This window comes from Thalassophryne amazonica, chromosome 2, assembly GCF_902500255.1.
Source record: "Thalassophryne amazonica chromosome 2, fThaAma1.1, whole genome shotgun sequence".
Lineage (NCBI taxonomy): Eukaryota > Metazoa > Chordata > Actinopteri > Batrachoidiformes > Batrachoididae > Thalassophryne > Thalassophryne amazonica.
This window is the reverse complement of record NC_047104.1, coordinates 146183416-146210592: the sequence shown is the minus strand read 5'-3', so window position 1 is coordinate 146210592 and position 27177 is coordinate 146183416. Positions and strand designations below refer to the sequence as shown.

At 41.8% G+C, this 27177-nt stretch overlaps 1 protein-coding gene across 1 annotated transcript in view; it reads left to right on the top strand.

The window, feature by feature from the left end:
• The window catches only part of LOC117532291 (LARGE xylosyl- and glucuronyltransferase 2), a 164466-nt gene extending 141832 nt beyond the window's left edge, over window positions 1-22634 (top strand). Inside the window, exons 13-15 of the mRNA XM_034195612.1 lie at window positions 14080-14226; window positions 14334-14529; window positions 21578-22634. Coding sequence (XP_034051503.1) covers window positions 14080-14226; window positions 14334-14529; window positions 21578-21775 — 541 coding nt within the window. The 3' untranslated portion in view covers window positions 21776-22634. The remainder of the gene's footprint in view (window positions 1-14079; window positions 14227-14333; window positions 14530-21577) is intronic.
• Window positions 22635-27177: the final 4543 nt, after the last annotated feature.

The window sequence follows — 27177 nt, the reverse complement described above, 5'->3', positions numbered from 1 at the left end:
GACTGGTTGGGCGAACAACCATGAACCCTCGAGCACCTGATGGAGGGTGTAGAGCTGGTCCAGTGTGCCACAACCAGGACAAAAACCACACTGCTCCTCCTGAATCCGAGGTTCGACTATCGGTTGAATTCTCCTCTCCAGTACTCTGGAATAGACTTTACTGGGGACGCTGTAGTTACCCCGGTAACGTAACTACATACACAATTACATAACAAAATAACTAAAACAAAATGATCACAGAACACAGAAACAGAGAGTGACACGTTGGTCTTTGCGCTGAATGGTCGGGGGGGTGTCCGCTGACAGCAGCAGCTGTTGAAATTTCTGGTTCTGAATGTCATGGCTGGGGAAGACATATCGTGTTTTGACAGACATGGCCTTACAGCTGTCCACTGTGACACACGTGTGTCTGCTTGCTGTCATCATGTGGACATACATAAAAACATACGCTTGCGACAGGCTGCAGCGAGTGAGCGCGGGGCGTGCACATTGACAGGCTGTTCCAGACGAAACGGACCATCAGATCATGTGGTCGCACAGCAGGTGATCTGAAAGTCACGTCTGTTTGACAGGACACACGTGTCCTGTGATCGGCATGCCGCAGGACTACAAGCCAACAGTGAGACAAATACGCCATTTTCAATCATGTATCACCAAAAATACACCTTAACAAAACCCATTTTGTCAGTATTACTGCACTTTTTTGCCGTAATTAAGGACGATGAAAGCCTCCTGTTTGTCTACATCGTTTAATTTCATTTTTTTTTTTAAATACGAGGTCTGTTAGAAGGTCTGTTACGAGGTCGTCCTCAATTTCTCGGATAGTCACACGACAGAAAAGCCACCAAAAGCCGTCTGAATCTTCCGAATGGTGGAAGAGGTGAGCATGTCACAACATGTCCTGTGAGACTTCAACACAGAGGCGCTTTTGCTGCGCCATCAGCTTCATGCCGATGAATTTCGCTGCAACTCTTTTCATGGCAAAATCTTCTGTCACAGTGGAATGTGCCCAAAAAAGTGGTGATGTCCACCTCTTCCGCAATTTCTCGGATAGTCACACGACAGTCCCACATCACCACAGTGTTCACTTTGGAAATGATCTGGTCATTTCAGCATCTCCACGGCTCTCCACCATTGTGCGGCCGTCTTTAAACCGGTTGTACCCCTCCTTAATCTGTGTGATGCCCATAGGATCGTCACCGAAAGCTGTCTGAATAATCCGAATGGTGTCCACCTGGCACAGCTGTTTGTCGCCCAGTTTCTGGCAAAATTTGATGCAGTTGCGCTGCTCCAGTCGTTCCGCCTTTTCCTTGCAAAGAAAAAACGACGAGAGACTCCACCCATCCTCACACAAAGGCTGCTTACAAGCAAATGACGCAACCGACAGGCATGAAAAAAAATCATGCATGCGCACGAAGGTTCAAGGTTGACATGCCGGGGGGGGCAAACTTGCATGGTATGCTGATATGTATGTACAGATGGGGACTGGCCAGCCACGTCTGAAAGCACACACCATGGCGAGCCGCCTACCAGCTGATTGCCAGCCAGAGACTCACTGACAGCTGCAAATGACGGCTCCGTGCACACGACATGTCACATTAAAAACACAGAGACCACCGCCAGGACAGGCATATAAATAAGTACCACAATAACTACATACACTTAACTACATCCATCCATCCATTTTCTTCCACTTAATCCGAGGTCGGGGCACGGGGGCAGCAGCTCAAGCAAAGCCCCCGTGTCCCTTTGCTTGAGCTGCTGCCTCCACGACCCACCACTCACCTCCCCGAGCTCCTCCGGGAGAGGAGTTCCCAAGCCAGCTGCGAGACGTAGTCCTTCCAGCATGTCCTGGGTCTTCCCCGGGGCCTCCTCCTGATGGGATGTGCCCGGAACACCTCTCCAGTGAGGTGTCCAGGAAGCATTCGAAAAAGATGCACGAGCCACCTCAGCTGGCTCCTTTCGACGTGGAGGAGCAGCTGCTCGACTCCGAGCTCCTCCTGAGTGACCGAGCTCCTCACCGTATCTCTAACGGAGCGCTCAGCCACCCTGCAGAGGAAACTCATCTCAGCCGCTTGTACTCGCGATCTTGTTCTTTCGGTCATGAGCCTTAATCTGTGTGATGCCCATAGGATCGTCACCGAAAGCTGTCTGAATAATCCGAATGGTGTCCACCTGGCACAGCTGTTTGTTGCCCAGTTTCTGGCAAAATTTGATGCAGTTGCGCTGCTCCAGTCGTTGCGCCATTTCCTTGCAAAGAAAAAACGACGAGAGACTCCACCCATCCTCACACAAAGGCTGCTTACAAGCAAATGACGCAACCGACAGGCATGAAAAAAAATCACGCATGCGCACGAAGGTTCAAGGTTGGCTCATGCAAGCACACGTGATTCAAATCCATCAGGTTTTTGAAAAAAATAAAAAGGTCGGATACTTTTCTAACAGACCTCGTACATTTATCTCCTTGTTGATTTTAAGTGTTTTATGCTCTTGTTATGAGGCAGCAATTGTAGTACAGTGGTAAAGTTTCTCTCTGTTAATCAGAACTTTTGTAAATTGCAGGTTTGAATCCTGCTTGTGGCATGTATTTTTTATTTAACCAGAGTTATTTAACCGCAGGGTTCTGTGTTGGGTCCCCTTTTATTTATTATTAATTTCAAACCAGTGATTTTCACTAAGTTTAACACCAATATCTAATCTATTAGTGTCCAGTGATTGTAGTAATTATTTATATACCCGCCTGGACATAATGAGAGCTCACCATTTCTTCATGTCATTTCATGACTGTCCATCTGTGATCATGGGTCATATACAGAGGCAGAGAGGGACCATACTTATATTGTCTGCTCCATAAGAGGGATTAAATATTGGACATTGCAGTGTTTTTTTTATGGTGTGTAGTTTTTATTTTTTGTTTCTCCACAGCAGCGCACGATGTGGTTCCACATGTTCCAGCTGTTTTGTTTTGTTTTTCTCGACATCAGCAGCATGATGTGGTTCCACATGTTCCAGCTGGCTTTTATTTTTTTCTTTTCTCCACATGTTCCAGATGGTTTTTATTTTTATTTGCTCTCTGCATCATCGGAGAGCAAATAAAAATATCATTCATGCCTGCCCAACTATGTGTCTGTCCCGACGTCTGCTCGATGTTTCCGGGGTTTGCACATTTGGGCTGTTTTGCCATGATTCGCCCTAATTCCTACTTATTCGTGCTATGTGTGAAGGGGCCCTTATTCTTACACATTAATGGTTTGTTTACACATAGGCAGGACGCGTTACAGTTGTCATATTTGCGTCATTCCTGACACTCGTAACGTGACTTAATGCATCTGAATAGTTTTCTTAATAGTGCGTGTTGGTGCATGACATTTGTAATTTTTGTGGAGCATGTTTTTGGCTGTCAAAAAATCTTCCACGAATGTCACGCACCACCCTCATCTCGCCTTATGTTGTGGAGGTCGCAGCTGAGTGCGTCGATCTGTCTTGATGAGTGGTGATTCGTAATAGAGTGTGACAGCATTCCTCTCTGACATGCGCACAATTAAACCCTGCTGCAGCACATTCAGTTTCATTACTGCAGTATGCTGAAGAAGGACAGTGAGGCCAAGTCGTCTAAAAGTTTCGTTCCAGTGCTCCTCAGCATGCTCCTGCAAGTGTTGCACCTGCTGCTGCTGCATGTACTTGATGTTTGGGAAAACGCGTGAGACGAGAGCCGCGTGGAGCCACACACCTAGCTCTCTCAGTCTCTTCCTCCTCTCTGCGCCACTCCATGGCACAGAGCTCAACTAAGCATGCAGTCTCAAAGTTCTTCTGCTGTGGATTTTAAAGAGCAAACTGGAGCAATCTGAATTGTTCAGCAGCTGATGGATGAATATGGGGTGTGTGTTGTGAAAGTGTCGTGACACTGACCCACAACAGGGGGCGTTAATGAACAGACAATGGATAAGCCAAAAAGTAACAATTTAATGGTGTGAATCGCACAACGAAGTACAGACAATAACAATATGGTGGAATGTCAATTATACACAAGGTGACGTGTGGGCAGGCTCGAAGATAGAAGACGTCTGGCGAGAGAAGAGCCAGATCCCACACAGCTTCCACCACCAACGGATATGAAGAACACCGGAGCCGCCAAGCCCTGCGCCCCAGGTGGCCACTGTCTTCAGCAGTCAGACCCGGTACTGCTGGCAGAGAACAGAAACAGTACTGATGAGTGTTCGCACACTCAGTAATCCCACAGTCAGTGTTCAGTTAGGAGGGAGAACCTCCACCTCTGAATCACACACTCGTGCAGCTCCTGAGACAACCACTTATCTGGTTTGGGGTGTGAGGCGAAGCCGTCGCAGTCCACACCAAACGCCAACACAGCAGACAAGGAATCTGTCCCAGGAAAACGGCTGCAAAAGAGATCAGACTAATGCTCGATTAAGATTCAGCAGAGACGTTACCTGAATGGTAGCTGCTTTCTCGGCGGGGAGGTGGAGTTGCAGTCCGGCCTTTATGGTGGTGGTGATGAGTAGTGGATGAGTGACAGCTGGTACGGATGATGGGTGACAGCTGTCACTCCCGGTCGCTCCGACGCCCTCTCGTGCTTGAAGCCCGCACTTCAAGCAGGGCGCCATCTTGTGGTGGTGGGCCAGCAGTACCTCCTCTTCAGCGGCCCACACAACAGTGTGTGTGGAGACAATGCGCCTCATTCACAATGTGACAGAATGTAATGATGCGCTGTTACGCACAATAGATAGATAGATAGATAGACTTTATTACAGACTCAGGGTCCAGATAAAAGACACAAAACACCATACATAGCAACAACAAAGAAGAAAATAAATAATATAGGAACACTAGACGCCCTTGATTAAAAGACACTTATACCAGTCTTTCCAAATCTGTGACATATACCATGTGGCACTGTAGGAAATATTAATAAGTTTAAGAACAATCTTATTATAAGAATTATTTAAACAAGAGATGAACCTAAATATCCTTGTTCTTAAAATGGCTTGGAGAGTGTTCACACATGCCATCACAAACATTTCAGTGGCGCTGGTCCACCGGGGCCTTTTTAATAAAATTCTCAGTCATTGTAAGCCACTTGTAGTCTCTGAAGGCTCACTTTCTTATAGTTTATCCACAGATGTGCAGTGTACAGAGGTGTACAGAATGTTTTAAACAAAGCCAGTTTCACTTCGTCTGAGCAGCAGCCAAATTTTCAAAATTTTCGTCAGCGTACGACACTGATGAAAAATATCCTCATCATCTGTGTATCTGTGATCGCATGACCAAGATACTTTACCTGATTACATACATTCAGCACATGACCTGCCAGGGTAAAATCAGGAAAAACCAAATGTTTGTCATCATTCGTTCTGGCAATCATGATCATACTTTTCATATCATTGTATTTTATGCCATGTTTTTCTCCGCACATGGCACACACATTCAACAATTGCTGTAGCCCAGCAGAACTGGGACTGAACAAAACACAGTCATCAGCATACATCAAATGGTTCACCACTGTATCCCCAACCACACAGCCACTTCAACACACATTCAGCTGTTCAGACAGACCATTCATATAAAAAATAAATAAAATTGGAGACAAGATGCTCCCTTGTCTGACTCCATTGCTGATCTGGAAAGGGGAAGATATACAATCACCCCATTTTACCTGCATTTGTACATACCAATACATAAGTAGCCTCACTATGGATTTGGGAACGCCAGCATCACTCAATTTTCTGAACAATTTTCCATGGTTCACACGATCAAATGCCTTAGAGGCATCCATGAAACACAAGAATATTGATGAGTTTTTCCCTTTATAATCACTCAGTATTTCTTTTAAAACATATATACACATATCAGTACTATGCATGGCTTTAAATCCAAATTGAGATTCTGAAGAGATAATCAAAGTATTAACTCTCTCCAGAAGAATTTGCTCAAGTACTTTAGACAGTACATTAGCAAGAGCAGTATGTCTGTAATTGTCAGAGCTGCATAATTTCCCTGCTTTATCCTTAATAACAGGAACCGGCAACACTGTCATCATGGAGTCAGGAAGATAGCCATGGACCATGAAGGCAGTAAAGCACAGGGCGAGAAGAGGAGCCAACCTTAAACTAGCAAATTTAAGATGCTCAGCAGAGATGGAATCCAAGCCAGAAGACTTATTAACTGATAAGTTTCTAATAGCTTGAACCACCTCATGTGTCTTTATTGTACTCACACCTTCAACAGAGTTTACTTGGCAACATTCAGACGGGACACAGTGAAATAGTCTCTCGTAGTGCCGTTGCCAAAGTGCAGTAATTGCATTTACGCCCGAGATGCCATCCACTGTACATGGCAAAGGTGGTTTGCAGTTATTAATACAGCGTACCTCTTTCCAAAAGGCTTTGTTGTTTTTACCTAAAAATTTATTGTCCATGGCATCAGCCCTCAGACACTGTTCATTTTTACTAATGTACCGTATAGCGTATTTATATTTTTTGTATTTGTAAGCTTCTTGTGTTCAAGAATAGGTCCATGTCTAGGTTTATATATGTCCATGTCTAGGCCCATAATTTTGTAGCTTCACATGCTTCTGCATGGAGTTCAGCGACATGTGTGTTTCAGCCAGGTCTACCTCTCTTCTTGTTTTTAGGCTTAATAAGATGCTCACCAGCTTTAAGTAAAGCTGTAACAATATCATTGTACATTGTGGAGATATCAGCTTTATGATCTGTGTTAGAACAACTACTGTTTGTGCAGAGTATTGCCTCGCTGGGCAGTTGTATGTTACTCATCAATAGATCACAAAGTAAAATAGGAATCAGTATCTTCCTCTACCAGAGAGGACCAGTCCACTCGATCTGGATTAGATTTGTTTTTGTTTACACATTCAAAAGTGCCAGGTATTTTATCAAATCTAATAACCATTTTAACAGGAATATGGTGTGCATCAGCTGTTGAGAGACAATGATCCAGCCAGGATGTGGTGTACCAAGCCTCAATAATATGTGTATAACTATCAGGAGGCAGCAGCTCCCTGCTGGACGGAATCAAATTATTATCTCTACATAGATGTTTCAGGTGGTTAGCAAACACTGAACGACCATCTGAAATATCAGCATTCATATCTCCAACAATAAAAACACTTGTAAAATGTTCATTTAACAAAAAAGAGCTAATAAATGCTAACTTATTCATATAGTCCTCTTCATTCATCTGACTTTCAAAAGGGGCATAAACATTTAAAATAACAAGATCCTTATCAGATTGCTTCAAGTGTATAGCAATACACCAGTCCACACCAAGCCTAATAACATTTACCACCGGATGCAGCTTCTTGTTCCACAGAATTGCCACCCCTCCTGGTACTCTACCCTTCTTTAAACCCAAGCTAAGATCAGTGGTAGATTCACCTACACCAGAGGTCTCAAACTGGTTCCAGAAGGGGCCGAGAGGGTGCAGGCTTTCTGTGCAACCACCCACTCCAGCAGGTGATTTCACTGATTAACTGATTCCACCTGCACAAAGTGATGTTAATCAGTGAAATCACCTGCTGGAGTGGGTGGTTGCACAGAAAGCCTGCACCCTCTCGGCCCTTTCTGGAATCGGTTTGAGACCTCTGACCTACACCATGAAAATTATCATTAATTAAATTAAGATATTTAAGTTCCTGCTTGGCTAAAAACATTTCCTGTAGGCACAGAATGTCACAGTTCTCCAACAACTGATCCACAACAATACGGCGAGCTCTATCCCCCTTGCTCTGAACCAAACACAGGCCACGACAGTTGTAAAACAGGACACTTATCTCCATTGCAGTGTCAAGCCTGGGCTACCGTACGGGTAGCAGGCACATCTAAAGCCCCAGAAGGTAAAACAGCAGTGCTGGCATTAGCACCAATAAAACCAACTTTCTGGGGTTTAAAGAAGCACTGTACATATGCTCCCGCTGACCACAGCTCAGTGTTATACATGTCACCAACATACATCCTTGCATTCGGCGGATATTTTAAACAAAGCGTATCTGTTATCCACGGTGGCAATCTTTTGACACAACACCTTATGAGAGAGTTTCTCCTCAATCAATCAATCAATCAATCAATTTTTATTTATATAGCGCCAAATCACAACAATCAGTTGCCCCAAGGTGCTTTATATTGTAAGGCAAGGCCATACAATAATTACGTAAAAACCCCAACGGTCAAAACGACCCCCTGTGAGCAAGCACTTGGCGACAGTGGGAAGGAAAAACTCCCTTTTAACAGGAAGAAACCTCCAGCAGAACCAGGCTCAGGGAGGGGCAGTCTTCTGCTGGGACTGGTTGGGGCTGAGGGAGAGAACCAGGAAAAAGACATGCTGTGGAGGGGAGCAGAGACCAATCACTAATGATTAAATGCAGAGTGGTGCATACAGAGCAAAAAGAGAAAGAAACACTCAGTGCATCATGGGAACCCCCCAGCAGTCTAGGTCTATAGCAGCATAACTAAGGGATGGTTCAGGGTCACCTGATCCAGCCCTAACTATAAGCTTTAGCAAAAAGGAAAGTTTTAAGCCTAATCTTAAAAGTAGAGAGGGTGTCTGTCTCCCTGATCCGAATTGGGAGCTGGTTCCACAGGAGAAGAGCTTGAAAGCTGAAGGCTCTGCCTCCCATTCTACTCTTACAAACCCTAGGAACTACAAGTAAGCCTGCAGTCTGAGAGCGAAGCGCTCTATTGGGGTGATATGGTACTATGAGGTCCCTAAGATAAGATGGGACCTGATTATTCAAAACCTTATAAGTAAGAAGAAGAATTTTAAATTCTATTCTAGAATTAACAGGAAGCCAATGAAGAGAGGCCAATATGGGTGAGATATGCTCTCTCCTTCTAGTCCCCGTTAGTACTCTAGCTGCAGCATTTTGAATTAACTGAAGGCTTTTCAGGGAACTTTTAGGACAACCTGATAATAATGAATTACAATAGTCCAGCCTAGAGGAAATAAATGCATGAATTAGTTTTTCAGCATCACTCTGAGACAAGACCTTTCTAATTTTAGAGATATTGCGTAAATGCAAAAAAGCAGTCCTACATATTTGTTTAATATGCGCTTTGAATGACATATCCTGATCAAAAATGACTCCAAGATTTCTCACAGTATTAGTAGAGGTCAGGGTAATGCCATCCAGAGTAAGGATCTGGTTAGACACCATGTTTCTAAGATTTGTGGGGCCAAGTACAATAACTTCAGTTTTATCTGAGTTTAAAAGCAGGAAATTAGAGGTCATCCATGTCTTTATGTCTGTAAGACAATCCTGCAGTTTAGCTAATTGGTGTGTGTCCTCTGGCTTCATGGATAGATAAAGCTGGGTATCATCTGCGTAACAATGAAAATTTAAGCAATGCCGTCTAATAATACTGCCTAAGGGAAGCATATATAAAGTGAATAAAATTGGTCCTAGCACAGAACCTTGTGGAACTCCATAATTAACCTTAGTCTGTGAAGAAGATTCCCCATTTACATGAACAAATTGTAATCTATTAGATAAATATGATTCAAACCACCGCAGCGCAGTGCCTTTAATACCTATGGCATGCTCTAATCTCTGTAATAAAATTTTATGGTCAACAGTATCAAAAGCAGCACTGAGGTCTAACAGAACAAGCACAGAGATGAGTCCACTGTCTGAGGCCATAAGAAGATCATTTGTAACCTTCACTAATGCTGTTTCTGTACTATGATGAATTCTAAAACCTGACTGAAACTCTTCAAATAGACCATTCCTCTGCAGATGATCAGTTAGCTGTTTTACAACTACCCTTTCAAGAATTTTTGAGAGAAAAGGAAGGTTGGAGATTGGCCTATAATTAGCTAAGATAGCTGGGTCAAGTGATGGCTTTTTAAGTAATGGTTTAATTACTGCCACCTTAAAAGCCTGTGGTACATAGCCAACTAATAAAGATAGATTGATCAAATTTAAGATCGAAGCATTAATTAATGGTAGGACTTCCTTGAGCAGCCTGGTAGGAATGGGGTCTAATAGACATGTTGATGGTTTGGATGAAGTAACTAATGAAAATAACTCAGACAGAACAATCTGAGAGAAAGAGTCTAACCAAATACCGGCATCACTGAAAGCAGCCAAAGATAACGATACGTCTTTGGGATGGTTATGAGTAATTTTTTCTCTAATAGTTAAAATTTTATTAGCAAAGAAATTCATGAAGTCATTACTAGTTAAAGTTAAAGGAATACTCGGCTCAATAGAGCTCTGACTCTTTGTCAGCCTGGCTACAGTGCTGAAAAGAAACCTGGGGTTGTTCTTATTTTCTTCAATTAGTGATGGGTAGTAAGATGTAGAGCAACAGACTCTTTTTCCAGGCTAAGTGAAGATCTTCTAAATTAGTGAGACACCATTTCCTCTCCAACTTACGGGTTATCTGCTTTAAGCTGCGAGTTTGTGAGTTATACCACAGAGTCAGGCACTTCTGATTTAAAGCTCTCTTTTTCAGAGGAGCTGCAGCATCCAAAGTTGTCTTCAATGAGGATGTAAAACTATTGACGAGATACTCTATCTCACTTACAGAGTTTAGGTAGCTACTCTGCACTGTGTTGGTATATGGCATTAGATAACATAAAGAAGGAATCATATTCTTAAACCTAGTTACAGCGCTTTCTGAAAGACTTCTAGTGTAATGAAACTTATTCCCCACTGCTGGGTAGTCCATCAGAGTAAATGTAAATGTTATTAAGAAATGATCAGACAGAAGGGAGTTTTCAGGGAATACTGTTAAGTCTTCAATTTCCATACCATAAGTCAGAACAAGATCTAAGATATGATTAAAGTGGTGGGTGGACTCATTTACATTTTGAGCAAAGCCAATTGAGTCTAATAATAGATTAAATGCAGTGTTGAGGCTGTCATTCTCAGCATCTATGTGGATGTTAAAATCGCCCACTATAATTATCTTATCTGAGCTAAGCACTAAGTCAGACAAAAGGTCTGAAAATTCACAGAGAAACTCACAGTAACGACCAGGAGGACGATAGATGAACGCGCAGAGTTTCAAGGTCTATTTCTGGTGAGAACTTAGCAAAAACACTCAGCAGTTTAGTTGTTACCACTTTAATGTTCCTTGCTGATCCCATTCCCGCAATGGTTTTCACAGCTTTCTAATGCCTTGATATTAATTTACCGGTGCGTAATCCTTGCTTAGCTTATCAGATGGCAGCTCAGTGAGCTTGTGTTGGCTTCTCTTCACTACGAGGCTCCATTTCGGAGAACCCAGTGAAGGCGTTGATAATCCAGAAGTAGCTACAGATTCAGCCCTCTCCATGGTTCGAGGCGGCGGTTCCTGTGACAAGCGTTCCTGGTGTTCACCTTTAAGTGCGCCAGTCCCCCCCGCCAGAGCGCCAACTGCTGCACTGTTCCATACCGCGCCACTAGCACCTTCCACATCCAACAGCCCCTCCGATGCAATGTAGTCAGCGTGCTTCTCCAGGGCACCAAGGTGAAGGCTCACCTCAGCCGTGACAGCGCGCAGATCTTCGCTGGTGTTGGACTGCAGGTGCAGCGCATGTTTCATGGCAGAAACCTCTCCGGAGTAGGCCGCACACGTCCATGCTTGTTAAAGTCACCGGTGGCAGTTCATCCAAATGGTTGGATACAAATCTAGGAACATTGTCCCCACACTCATCCAGCATGTTGAGGCAGCTCTTTTATCTTATTAATATCTTTATGCGTGATGTTCCGCTGTGTAGTGGGGCAGAGCTCAAACAGAGATTACTTTGAAGTTTCAATCCACTCTGAGTCAAAACAGTTGACAGCAAGCAGGACAATCTCATCCTGGCTTAATGTTCTTATCTTCAATGCAAAAAAATGTAAAAGCTCATCAACAATAATTTTACCATCAACATTCTGGTACACCTCAGGTTTTAATCAAACTCGAGCACATGCTGAGGAGCCTGAAACACTCACGTCCGCCATGACACCTCTCCTCTCCCATTTGGAATAGCACGGAACAGTGTGGAACATTATTCTTGACCATGCGTAATGGTTCCTGATAATTCTCCAGCAACACGTGCCATTAATCGCAACACGTGGTAACAGGTTGCAGCAGTTCCTGAGGACATCTGACACCTCTGCCTCTCAAATCATCAGCGGCCAAGAATGTATACTTTGTGGCATTCATGACTTGTCGTCGTTATGTGTAAATGCAGCATAAACAAGAGCAATCAGAAATTTCTGATGTCAGCCAATCTGGATCCAGATCATGTCCAAACTTCAGTGGGTCATCCATGCCGCGGTATCTATCTGTGGTGCAAATTTGGTGAGAATCCATGAATTAGTTCTGATGTTATCCTTCAAAGCTTATATGAAGTGAAACTTGATCCAGAATCCAGATCCAGATCGTGTCCAAAATTTAATGAAGTCTTCCATGACCTAATATGTATCTGTGTTCAAACATTTCATCAAAATCTGTGCAGTAGTTTTGACATAATCCTGCTAAAAGACAGACAGACAGACAGACAAATAAATAAATATATGCTGATGATTTTATTACGTTCTTGGTGGATGTAAATATGTCAGTTTTTAGAAAGACTGAAGTTTGTTGCTCACTGCTTTTGCATGTGTATATATACATATTAAGTTAATTTAGATTAATTAATTGCAAAGCTTGCAGTTAATTAGATTAAATTATTTAATAGCCCACGGCTCTATTACATACAATTTCTGGAGCTGGGTTGCAGTAAAACTAAGTACAAGATGATGGGATTTTAACATGACACAACTGTGCACTATAGTCTCCATTTCACTCACAGCATGTTATTGATATTGATAGAATGACAAAATAGAACTGACTGGAACTCATTAGTGAACTAACATTTTTGCTCTAAAAGAATTACTCGGTGCAGCAGGATGCTCGCTTTTGACCCAATACCAAGTGTTTAATGCTGTGGAAATGTACATTTTTTTCTGAAGCGATTAATGCAATCGCTGAGGAGATGTTGACGTTGTTACCATATTCAATAACAAATGCAACAGCAGATCAGGAAATAATTCTTTCAAAGATATGTTCAAACATGTTTAGAAAATGGTGGAATTCATAAACAAAGAGCTCGCTGTACTCCACAAATTCTTCACGTAAAGGTCCGTTGCTTTTAACAGCTGAAGTATTTACCATAGTCCTGTCAATTATCAGCTCATAAAATTAAAATTTAACGCAGTGCCAAAACACCCTTGGCCATAAGTGCAGAAAAATAGGAAACAGAATGTGAGCTTTTCACCTCTTAAAATAAGTCAAGGTTAGCCATCTTTGAACTTGTCCAAGGTCTGTGTCCCAAGGATGTTCCCTGTGAATTTGAAGACCCTGGCAGTCATAGGACTGGACTTATAAACAGTCCTATGTGTTCAAAAGTCCCAAGACCGTTAATGATCCTTCCGCAGGTTCACCTACGGAAACCTTGTTACAGCTTTTACTTCCTCTAGATAGTCAGCTCTGCCAGGGCTGTGTTCCAAACCCTGGTGGGGCCAATCTGAGGACCTCACTAAAATTCTGAAACATTAACTTTGCGCACTTACAGTAGGACATTACGGGTGTCTGGCCAGCTTTACTTAGATGTTCCGAGGTCAGATTCAAACACTGGGGTGATCATGCTTTCGCTGTAGCTGGCCCCAAACTGTGGAACAAGCTACCTCTTGAATTACGTGCTATTCCTGACCTAGCACTTTTTAAATCCAAGTAAAATACTTATTTATTTAAACTGGCTTTTAACACCTAGTGGGGAGGTGTGACGTTCTGTTTTTACATGCTGTTTTAAAATTTTATTGTGAATTTGTGTTTTTACTGTTAAGCACTTTGGACACCAGTCGGTGCTGTAAAAATACTCTATAAATAAATGTTGATTGATGGATTTATTGATTGTGCTGAGCACAGACACATAGAAAGATGGACAGCTCTACATCCATCTTTAATGAAACCTAAAATGTATCAGTCACAGTTTAATGTGGGAATAATGTAATTCTGTCTTGTTTTTTTGTGACCAAATATGTATTTGGTGTTTGTCTGAATTGTGGAAGTCTTTGTGTTTTTGTTGGCTCTGCAGAAAGTCAGTGGTGCAGCAGGACATGGCTCACACTAAGAAGGCTCTGGTGGTTCCAGCTTTCGAAACGTTACGCTACCGCCTCTCCTTCCCTAAATCCAAAGCTGAGCTGCTCTCTATGCTGGACATGGGTACTCTATACACCTTCAGGTATCTCACAATCCATCCTGTCTCTGTGATCAACTCTTTATGGTATCTCTTCACTCTGGGATATTGTCCCAAACATGGGATCTGAGCTTGTGTCTCTGCCTGTTTAGGTATCATGTGTGGCCAAAAGGTCACGCTCCTACCAACTATGCCAAATGGCGAACAGCCACCACACCCTATAAAGTTGAGTGGGAGCCAGACTTTGAACCATATGTGGTTGTGAGGCAAGACTGTCCAGAGTATGACCAGCGCTTTGTGGGGTTTGGCTGGAACAAAGTGTCCCATATAATGGAGCTGGATGCACAGGTATGTCTGTGCAGTTGGCAGCTTTTGCATTCACTTCAGGATTACCACAAATAAAATTCCTACTTAATCCAACTTAATTGGTATTGTTCAAGCAGTAAGCTCAGATGAAGCACTCCTGTAAGAAGAAAAGGTTGCAGTTCCTTTACTGCCCACTTTGAGGCTGGTTCCAAAAGTGAGTACATTCACAGGAGTCCATATTAAAATATCTAACTTGCAGAAATAAACATGTTTGCAGCCTAGTACAAAAAAGTAACAGTTTTGGTCCCCATAGTTAGTAAGTTGCCCCTCCATTCTAACTGTATGGGGGGAGTTATTTTTCTCTAACTTCTTAGTTTAAGCCATTTTAAGCCAAAAAGTTATGTATAATTGGGGCATGGTGGCTTTGAGTGACAGCTGGTTAGCTGAGTTCTGACTCTCACTGTCTCCATAACTCGGTGTGTTCACTGTTAGCTGAGATATGGCTGCTAGCTGTTGTGGAGTGTGTCTCTGTTGTTTAGAGCATTTTATTACAAACACCTGGAATAATAGGTCTCGTGTGGTGAAACATCTGAATGGATCATCTCAGACGTCCTTTGCTGCAATATTCGCACTGAGTGAAATTCTCATCGTATTTAATGTTGTGTGGTAATGGCGTTAGCACTTTTACAAGCTATTGGTAGCGTCGTCCGTTAGGTCTCTACCACACATGGTTACTGAGAACATAAGTGGCTCATAACGTTTAATGTTAAACCACGCAATTCCCTACAATATGATTTATTGAACAGCCGAACTGAGGTTAACCGTTTCCTTAGCTGGTTCGGACTTGAAGATAGGGGTGTGTTCAGCCAGCTTTCATCACACACTGATTGACTGACATCCCATCTCTTTACGCATTAATGAGTTCACCGTGACTAAGCCAGAATCAGCGCTGCCACCGCTGCCAACATGGCGACGCCCACATATGGGCTACATATCAGCTGTTCCAGGTCTCTATAGAAAACCTACAGGTGAGGTCATGCAGGCTTTGACCCGTATATATACAGCCTATGGTATTGTTAAGAATTTGATGACTACATTTTACTTTTTTAGATGATTGTTTGGTGATGTGATTTGTAGCCAAAATGATGGTCATGATTGACGATACTTTCACACCATCATGTATGGTTTGTCTCAAAAAATATCATGAATTAACAGTTGTAAGTCTATATCGCCCATCCCTAATGGCCAGATTACCTACAGTTTACAAAAGGATGAAGTAATGCACCAACAATTTAGAATAATAGCTTATGGATGCTGCCTCTAGCATCTTTTTATAAATATGAACATGTTAAGTAGTGTGTGTCCTTGTGTTAATGTTTGACAGGTGAGCGAACAGTAATATCATTATGTTGGCATATGAAAGGCTGCCGTCTTTATAAAAAGTCAACCTTTACGTACTTAACCTTGTCATGTCTGTTATGCTGTTGATACTAGCATGTTCTTATGTTTGTACATTTCCATGAGTACATTCTAGCAAATCTGATGTGACATCTATGCATTTATCAGAATCATTCCATAAATATTCCTACATAATGGATGTCAGTTATACAAAGATTTTAGAAAGGTTTAACAAAAAAAATATTGCATTCACAATTTCAGAATTAAATCCATTTTTTCACTTAACATCGCTTCTAACCAAAAATGGAGCAACTTAGACTTTTGACTCCAGTACAAACTAAAATTGATCTTTGTCTTATTTTTGCTGTTTGTACCCCATAGCACCATAAAAATTAGTTACAGACAGCCCAAACTATACCTGTATAGAATCATTATGACCAGACAAATAATAATATAATAACATGCTTTTGGAGGGCGGTATGCATTTTCAGAGGCCCGACGTTCATGCCCAGTCGCCAAAAATGACAGATATTCGCAAGTTAGACGAGGGCAAATATCTGTCATTGCGGGCGACGGCATGGACTGAGGGACTCAGAAAATACATACTGCACGACAAATGCATGTTATTTGCATTATTAGCACTTTACTGAGATACACAACACGTAACGCGTACATAAAAAGTTGGCTCACTTTAACTTTTGCCGTGTCGGCTGGTGCGTGCTGCTCTCCAAATTCGTCAGTGTGTCCTCATCAAGCTGGTTTGGCTGCTGTTCATTGTCATACTATCCATGAGAAAATCATCTGGAATATCCATATTGGGACCAACACACACTTCTCGCCTTTTTATGTCTTCCTCTGCGGACAGTTCTTGGGCTGCGCGCTATGACGTCATTTGTTTACGCACAGCGGGCGGGTATAGCCAGGTAGCGTCGACGTAAATCTACGATACCGGCCTAGCAACGCCTTGGTAAAGTGATGATAATGTGGAATACTCGTCTGTGCGATTGGACCATTTTTAATTTTTGAGCCCTGTGTTCCCTGTCTGGCTTTTGCTGCCACCTTGGGATTTGTGCAGGCCATGGAATGCTGACACTGGCTTATAAGTGTTGTTTAGTCCCCTCAAGTAGTACATCTTAGATTAAAATTGACTTTGGGCTCATGGACGAATGAAAACCAGCAAGAATATTTAAATAGAAGAAGCAGTCATGTTAAATGGATTTCAGTGGATAAAAGTGATGTTGGATGTTGAGTCACAACTCTCCATTGGCAAAGGAGAAGAGCTGGAAGTTCTGACTGCTGCAGTTTTATAACAGTATGTACTCGTATGTATGTATGTAGACCTGTTCAAAATGGCAAATGTTACTAAATCTTTTGGGCCACATGTTGTTCTTGTTCCACTAATAAAATAAAAGATCTGTGCCGCATTTTATTCTAATCAGACATTGTTTAGGGGTCCCCCACAAAGTGACAATTTTCCCCAACAAGTAATGTAGTAATCCAATAATTCCAGTAATGTTCTCCTCTGGGTAACCAATCAACCACCACTTTTTGTGAGTAGAAGCCATCACATGCACCTGTAAAAGAAAAATAATGGCATCAGAGTTAGCGTCACGTTGCCTTGTCACCAGAGGGAGAGGAAAGTGTGTCACACTGGGGACCTCTAAATCTTATCTGATTGAGTTCAAATTTTGTCTGCACCTACAAAACCCCAAGTGGAACAAAAACAACATGTGCCCCAAAGTCTCTCACAACTTTTATTTTTTCACTATATAACATGAACAGCCCTAACGTATATATAATATATGCCAAAAGACACCTGAAGGACTATCAGACCATGAGAAACAAAATTTTCTGGTCTGATGAGCCAAAGATTGAACTCTTCAGCATGAAGTTACAGGCTGTGCAAATGTGCCCCGGTGACAGTCCAGCACATAGCAGGATGCAAGGTGCAAGCTGGGACAGTGTACACTGAGAGGCACAACCAAGTGTTGGGAGTCATGTCCAGGAACATCTGTGCCGCATACAGATTAGAAGTCCCCAAGTCCCCATGGCAGGGCTAAGGTCCTGTGGGACTTCAAATTCCAGACGGCCAAGCAGCTGCTGGCCAACCAACCAGACATAGTGGTGGTTAACAAGGGAAAGAAAACCGCAGTTGTGATCAATGTGGCAATCCCAGCTGACAGCAACATCAGAAAGAAGGAACATGAGAAAATAGAGAAGTACCAAGTGCTGAAAAAGCAACTGGAGCAGATGTGGAAGTCCAAAGTGGTCCCAGTGGTAACAGGAGCACTAGGAGCTGTAACCCCCAAATTGGAAGAGTGACTCCAGCAGATTCCAGGCACAACATCAGAGGTCTCTGTCCAGAAGAGTAGGAACAGCTAAGATACTGCACCGAACCCTCAAACTGCCAGGCAGCTGGTAGATGACCCCGGTAGTTCCTAGGGTTTGTAAGAGTAGAATGGGAGGCAGAGCCTTCAGCTTTCAGGCTCCTCTCCTTTGGAACCAGCTCCCAATTTGGATCAGGGAGACAGACACCCTCTCTACTTTTAAGATTAGGCTTAAAACTTTCCTTTTTGCTAAAGCTTATAGTTAGGGCTGGATCAGGTGACCCTGAACCATCCCTTAGTTATGCTGCTATAGACTTAGACTGCTGGGGGGTTCCCATGATGCACTGAGTGTTTCTTTCTCTTTTTGCTCTGTATGCACCACTCTGCATTTAATCATTAGTGATTGATCTCTGCTCCCCTCCACAGCATGTCTTTTTCCTGGTTCTCTCCCTCAGCCCCAACCAGTCCCAGCAGAAGACTGCCCCTCCCTGAGCCAGGTTCTGCTGGAGGTTTCTTCCTGTTAAAAGGGAGTTTTTCCTTCCCACTGTCGCCAAGTGCTTGCTCACAGGGGGTCGTTTTGACCGTTGGGGTTTTTACGTAATTATTGTATGGCCTTGCCTTACAATATAAAGCACCTTGGGGCAACTGTTTGTTGTGATTTGGCGCTATATAAATAAAATTGATTGATTGATTGATTGAAGCTTGAGGAACACACATACCACCCTGCCCGGGGAGGAGGGGGGTAAATTTTTTACACACACACACACACACACACACACACACACACACACACACACACACACACACACACACACACACACACACACACACACACACACACACACTTGATTATACCACTGTGCTTTCTTTAGAGGTTATAGAGATATATTTTAGTGTGGCAGTCATCTTGGATTTCATGATTATACTTTAATGATCAAACATTCATGATGGCTTCTAGGCTATTATTGATAGACATGACCTAATGAAGCCATGTGCCGAATTTGGTGCTTTTGTCCACCAAGTAACGATAATGGCATTACGTTGCCTGATTAACAGTACGGTGCATCCGGAAAGTGTTGAATTGAATGTTCCATGACACTTGTCCTCAAACCACTTGATGACACAGCATACATCACTGATAGAACTAAGGTAATAAATAATAATAATACATTTTATTTGTATTGCACCTTACATTTCAAAGAAATCTCAAAGTGCTAACGTCTTCATATCTCTGTCTGGGACAACAGGCGTCATGAAATATTCTGTTCTTTGCTTATCACACTGACACAAGACACAGGCAGCACAAAGTTCCAATATAGTACCGTTCAGATAAACGGTATGTGCTCCACATACAATGTCAAATGCAAAACTCTTCATCCAATCACATAACTGTACTGATTCATGTAGCAGGGCAAGGCCTGCCCACCTGGGGGTTGCAAGGGCACAGACTTAAAATGAAGGCGGGGCGCAATGTCAGGGTTCTTGGTTGCAACGTTGGGTGGAACGCTTGCTCCAAGACCCCAACACTGTTGTAGTGACTCTCTGTTCATTCCGTGAGGGGATCTTTTCAATACAACATGTGGTTTTTGAAGTACATGTCCTGTCAGTCTCTAAAGCTTTGAGTTCACTCACCACATAGAAGTAATGAGGGGATCTGCCATCAGAAAATCCCTTACAAAAGTATTCACAGCGTTTCATCTTTTCCACAATTTATGTTACAGCCTTATTCCAAAATAGATGAAATTCTTTTTTTTTCTCCCGCAAAATTCTACACACATACCCCATAATGACCATGTGAAAACTTTTTTTTATTTTATTTTTTTATTCTTTTAGATTTTGCTGACTTATTAATAATAATAATAATAATAAAAAAAAAAACTTAGTTTTTTTGTGCATCCTGTTTCCACTGATAATCCTTAAGATGTTTCTGCTGCTTAATTGGAGTCCACCTGTGCTAAATTCAGTTGATTAGACATGATTTGGAAAGCACAAACCAAGCATGAAGTCAAAGGAATTGTCTGTAGACCTCTGAGACAGGATTATCTTGAGGCACAAATCTGGGGAAGGGTACAGAAACATTTCTGCTGCTTTGAAGGTCTAAATGAACACAGTAGCCTCTATCATCTGTAAAAGGAAGAAGTTTAAATCCACCAGGACTCAGGCAAGAAGGGCCTTAGTCAAGGAGGTGACCAAGAACCTGATGGTCACTCTGTCAGAGCTCCAGCATTCCTCTGCGGAGAGAGGAGAACCTTCCAGAAGGACAACCATCTCTGCAGTAGTCCACCAATCAGGCCTCTATGGTAGAGTGGCCAGATGGAAGCCACTCCTTAGTAAAAGGTCCATGGCAGCCTGCCTGGAGTTTGCCAAAAGGCACCTGAAGGACTCTCAGACCATGAGAAACAAAATTCTCTGGTCTGATGAGACAAAGATTGAACTCTTTGGTGTGAATGCCAGGCATCATGTTTGGATGAAAACAGGCAGCATCCCTACAGTGAAGCATGGTGGTGGCAGCATCACGCTGTGGGGATGTTTTTCAGTGGCAGGAACTGGGAGACAAATCAGGATTGAAGGAAAGATGAATGCAGCAATGTACAGAGAGATCCTTGATGAAAACCTGCTCCAGAGCACTCTTGACCTCAGACCGGGGTGATGGTTCCTCTTTCAGCAGGACAATGACTCTAAACACACAGCCAAGATATCAAAGGAGTGGCTTCTGTGAACTCTGTGAATGTCCTTGAATGGCCCTGCCAGAGCCCAGACTAAAATATGCTCTTTGTTTTGTCTTGTTATTTCAGCATTTTTTTTTTTTTTTTTTTTTTTTTTAGATTAGAGTGAATTTATCTATGGGGATAGTGGCAGTGTTTCATAAATCCAGAAAGTTCACCTACTGAACAAAAATTATTTTGTGTCATATCTGTGATTTATGTGCTATGAAGTAAACAAGCTATGTCATCATCCTCTGTGTACGGTAATTCCATAGTTTTTGGCAGGGGTCGTACCAGTTGCTGGACATCAGTAAAAGTTCCTGTTGAAGTAATCGTTTTGAACAGTGTGCTTCACTGTGGCTCTTCATAGCACATGGTTGTCCAATTCTGATTTATGAACTCTTTTATTTTATTTTTTTAACTATTATTTTTACTGTCTGTGGCACAATAGAAAATTGGAACTGACCAAAAGCAGAAGGATTTATCCTTTAGGGGTAGAAAGTGTCTGCACAGTACCTTGATGATAATCCACCAAATAATAACAATGTTGAGGTGATTTGCAATGGAACAAGTTGTTGGACCAACATACATGTTCTCATTATCATTTGCCCATATTCTGCTGCCTTAATCAGTTGTTGTTGTTGTTGTTTTCCTGTCCAGGAGTATGATCTGATGGTCCTCCCAAACGCTTTCATGATCCACATGCCTCATGCTCCTAGCTTTGACATCTCCAAGTTTCGCTCCAGCTCCAGTTATCGCAACTGCCTGAGCACCCTGAAGGATGAGTTTCACCAAGACCTGTCCAGGAAGTACGGCGCCGCTGCTCTGAAGTACCTCACAGCACAGAGGAACATCTAAAAACGTTGAGGTCTGAGAGCGAAGGGATTCAGTCTGTATGTCCGCCAACGTCTCAGCTTCTGACTGACCAGGCCCGAGATCTTGGGCACGCAGTGACGATGCCCACCGTATTGCCGCTGAGTGCAGACATGATGGCAAAGCTTTACAGCCTTTGAACAGTCTCAGCCACCTGTGCATTGTTTCTCCAGTTGATTTCACAGCGTGTTGAGTGAAGACAGGATGCAGAGAGGAAAAATCCAGAGGACAGACTGCCAGAATTCCTCAATACAGGATTCACTGTGCAGAAAAGGAATGGCAGAACATGGACCACAGTGAGACTAGCTTTAATGCCGGGGGAAATATCCATCTTCTTACTATGTGTTCTGACAATCAGGGCTTTTTTCTTTTTCTTTTTTTTTCCTGAAGACTCACTTTGAAACAATCTGTCCACTTGGATTGCTGAACACTTGGCTCAAGGACACAAAACAATGTGACCGGTGTCATTTAGAGACATTCAGACTATAAAAGACTCACCAGTGAGGAAACATGAGTCATATTTAGTGAGACCAGTTGAGCTGGAGAAAGATTTAAGCCTTATCATCATTTGTTTTGTTTTTTCATATTTACCAAGGTATTTAATGATATTTTCATTTCATATTATTTTTCTGTGTAAATTGGTACCAATGAATAATGAACTGCAATGGTTTGATTACAACTTGACAAGAATCTCTGTATTTTTTCCTTTCTATATTTTCAGACCTCTTTGAAAGAAATCCCTCATATTCCCGTCTAATGATTGAGTTTTTCTTTTGGGCTTCAGGGACATGCTTTGCTTATCTCTGTGTGTGTGTGTGTGTGTGTGTGTGTGTATGTGTGTATGTGTGTGTGTGTGTGTGTGTGTGTGTGTGTGTGTGTGTGTGTGTGTGTGTGTGTGTGTGTGTGTGTCTGCACTGATTGATGCAGCTGCATCTTCGACATGTTCCCCTGCCTGACCTTGAGTCATCAGTGTCATTCTTGCTTTTGTTTTAATCATACAATGTGTATTTGCTTGCATGTACACACACGCATGACACATGCGTTCTTTTAACAGTAGAAAACCGAAATCATCAAGATTCTTGTTTTCAACATTCCTCCTTCTAAACAAGCTGTTAATAACTGCTGACTGGGACCAACGCTGTCACTTTGCAGTGAATTATTAACGCCACCGTAAGAGATGGCTGTCAGAGATGCGTATCAGGTGAGTGGTTCCATTTGGTTTTCTTCATATGTCCATCTTGATCACTCAAATACTAACAGATACATGAACATATATAGTTGTATTTATACATAAAATGCTAATCTTCATGATTTGGCTGTATGGTCTCCCCAAATTGAGTATCAGCACCCATCCCAAAACCATAATGTAAATCAATGTGTTTACCATGTTGTTATGGTGACTTACTCATTATATTGGCACAATCTAAATTAGAGATCTTGATTTCAATTTTCTTTTGAGAAAAACATCCAGAATCTTTGTTTGTTTTTGTCAGAACTTGCACTTTATAATGATTCTCCATGCAGGGTTGTTTGCTTTCAGCCGATATGAACTGTAGTTATGAATGAAGCTACTAACTAAAAATGACAGTGCTGTATTATTTGGGTATGAGGGAGTGAGTTCTTGTTTGTTTTGTCACTACATGTATCTGTCTAGTCACTGGATAGATGTGCCGTCTACTGTATCACTGGATGGGATACTCCACTTTTGCAGTAAAACATTCCATCAAATTGTTCTCAACATATAACCCTCAAGCAACCAAGCTATTTTAGCGACTAATATGATCCCATTGACTTTATATTGGATTAATTCTCTATAAATAATTGTTTTAGGGTTCTTCATATTTATTTCTAATGTATTTGTCCATCATCCTTTTCTATCTTCACTCTGGGCATCAAGAATCAGTCTCAGTGCTTCTGCAGCTGTAAATCTTGCTATTCTATGTCTGTTGGCCATGTTTCCTTGCGAAACAGTAAAATATAGTCATTAGACTTGGCAAATTACAATACCATCTGAAGCTATAATGTCAAAAATCTCATAGGTCTTACAGATTTTCGACAAACATTTGGATTATACTTGCCACACAGATTCCAATCAAAATTTGAAAAAAGGTGCACAAAAATAATTGCAAGGGGTCATAAATGACCCCACTCAGTCACTTGAGGGTTAAAATTCAAACATAAAAAGAAAGGAACTAATATTTCTACAGATGCTACTTTGATTAGGTGGGAAAATACAACAGTCCTTTCCAGATGTGCAAGCTCTAATGACCTTTGTCAGGAAGAGTATTATGATCCTGCACTATTTTCTTTCTGTTGGCCAATACCTGTCAATGTGTGAAGATATTAGAGACGTAATGTACCAGTTACATTCTTTGGCCACATTAGCTTGTGTTCAATAGCTATTATCTTATTTCAGCATTAGACCAATTCCCAGCAATTTTAAAAACTCTTTCATTTTATTTATAGTGTGGAGCAGGATAATAGGGAAGATTTTGCAATTGATCATTGATCAGTAGTAGCTGAACATTGCTGAAGCAAGTGATTCCAGAGGGCACTGTTCTAGGAAATGCCCACGGTCCAAAAAAATTTAAAAAATTGGATGAAACTGATGAATCCCCCTGTACTAGCAACTGCAGGCTTGCCACCTCTACCCTCGCAACCTCGGCCAGACGTGATCGAGCTGTTTGACTTTGAACAAAAACTGGAACAAATGCTCCTCAGGGCTGCTTTGGTTTCACTTTTTTCCCTGATGGAGCACGATCAGACAAGTTTCAAGCCATAGTCACTATGAATAATACGTAGTTCGAAAGTAGTTTGAACATGATTGAAGCTCTTAAGTCTACGGATTCCCGGAAGTTACCACATACTATCAACGATTTCAAGAATTGGGATCGACTGTTTGAACATTTCAAACATTCCATCCCGATTTTAAATGTGCCAGTGATGGCCGTAACTACTATGTATACCAAGTTTGTTTAAGACTGAAAAAGATTGATCAAGAAGGTACTATGATGCTTCAAAACATCCCAATTTGCTATTCTGGATTAAACTGGATGAAATGGTGCTCTGTGGAGTAACCCCATTATAGGTTGCTGAGTAAATGAGATTAACTGTTACGGGGTGAATCGAAGTAACTATTTGTAGTAACTGAGGTAAAAGTGACAGTAATTGAATACCCAAAGCTGAGTCAGACTCATTTGATCTGGTCTGACCTTTGATTTAGATGATCTTGGCTCAATATTCTGTTGGCAAAACAAATTTTGCAGTCAGGAGCAATGATCAAAGAGTTGTTCTACCCCTTCATCCTGATGACACAGTCAGAGCAAGACATGAGTCATGATCTTCTTGGTGAGGTTCAAATATTAATCAGAATCAAAATGCAGGATCAAAGTGAAGGTCAAAGATCAAGAGGTCAACAATCAGAAAAAAAAACCATCAGGTCTAAACATAAATGATTGTGCTCAAATGGTGTAATCCAGATCAAAGGTAAAGCAATCATGATCACAATTCAGGATCAAAGGTAATCAAAGATGTGTGATCAGGGACAAAGATAAGGATGAGGATCACAGGTCAGAAATCAGAAACACAAATGAGTGAAAGGGTTGAAAGTCAGTAATCGGGACTGAATAATGTTAATGGATATGTTAAAAGAATAGCTCTCTCGCAATGGAAAAAGGTCAATAGAAATTGTTAACAGAGACAGAAACAGAAGACTCTGACCCTGGCAAAGTGCCCTCGTTAGCCCGATTTATGGAACATCCTGAGATTTAACTAAATCCTCATGAAGTTGCTGGACATTATAGCTGGCACACAGATACTGTGAGTATTGTACAGGGTGGAAGAAGAGCCTCTTTTGCTAGAGATGTGTTCTTCCTCCTATTATGTGCATGGTCTGGGTATTGAGACATGGAGTCCAGTTGGCATGGAGTGCCAACGAGGAACACTTGATTGATCTTTAGTTTGCAGTCAGTGTTATGATCTTTGAATCAGTGGATGCCCTGATTGTAGCACTTGAGGAGTTGAGTGAAGAATCGCAGATTGTCCTGGATCAGGACTAAGATCCAGGCTTCCAGCGATTTCCTGGACACAGCTAACAGAAGTGCATCTCTATGCAGCAAAAGTGATTTTTTTTTTTTCTTCAGACATTCACTTACTGATACTTGATATTTAAATCTCTGGAATTTCTTCCTTTGAGATTGAGAGACACCTGGAATGAGCTGATGGTGTCATAAGGTTGAGGATATGTAGATGTTTGGCTTTGGCAATACCTTTGCAGTAGAATGAGGTCCAAGTCGTCAGTATCCTGATGCTCCCAGTCATACAGTTACCGGTAACCTACAACTGGATATCTTTAGTACTACATGTCTCTGGTCCCTCAGTCTACATGGGGTGGGTTGTCATTCTGAAGTGGTTCCATTGGGCGGTGGATGTGACAGTGTACAGTTCCTAGACTTGACCTGAGCGAACACTGATTTAAAATTGTATTAATAATTCAGCATTTATTGGAAAAACACAATTTTATTGATTGTCTTATATTATCTCCATCAAAAGTTCTTTGAGTAATTTTCAGAGTGGTAAAGCTCCATTTATAGGGTGACATATTTGAATCTAGGGCACATGCAGAATTAAAATTAAATAGGACAAAATGAAAGGTCTGTACACCCTATGCTCAAATTATAAATGTGTTCAGACCACAGTGACACCATTTCATGATGTTTCGTGACATCATCATGTAACTTACAGCACATAATCGCAAATGATTAGCTGATCAATACAACCTGTGGGTCACACCTCTAGCCCTATTAGTTGTAGAGATACCCTGAAAAATGTACTTTTTCAGAAAATTAAAATGTTATTTCACAATGTCTTTGTGACATTGTCATAACATCACTCATGCCATTTGATTACAACCAATTTCCTAATTGATATAAGCTTGACATCATCTCTCGAAGGATATCCCGGAAAATTTATGTCCAAGACTATGCTTTTGATGACCTTGAACTATGATCTGTCTGCTATAAAAGTTAATCAGCTGGAGACACGGACCCAAGGAGTATTTCTACCATGTTTGGTGAAAACATTCTCGCCCTTTTCAGGAAATTCAAGCCTTGCCCATGGGCCCTTCAGCAGTCATTCACCCATTCATATCATGGTATGAGCAGTGATGGCTGGGGTTTGGGATCAGAAGTCCAGATATACATCAGCATAAACTGACATGTTATGTTGTTGTGGTTCTGTGTGTCGTTGACGATCCTGGGTGACGTCACTGCGTGACTTTGTGTTTACACCATGGAAGTTGTGTGATTGTGTAAAACTGTTCGTCGGGTGATTAGCGGGATTACACATAGACTAAACATCTGATTTTTTTTTTTTTAAGTTAGAAGAGC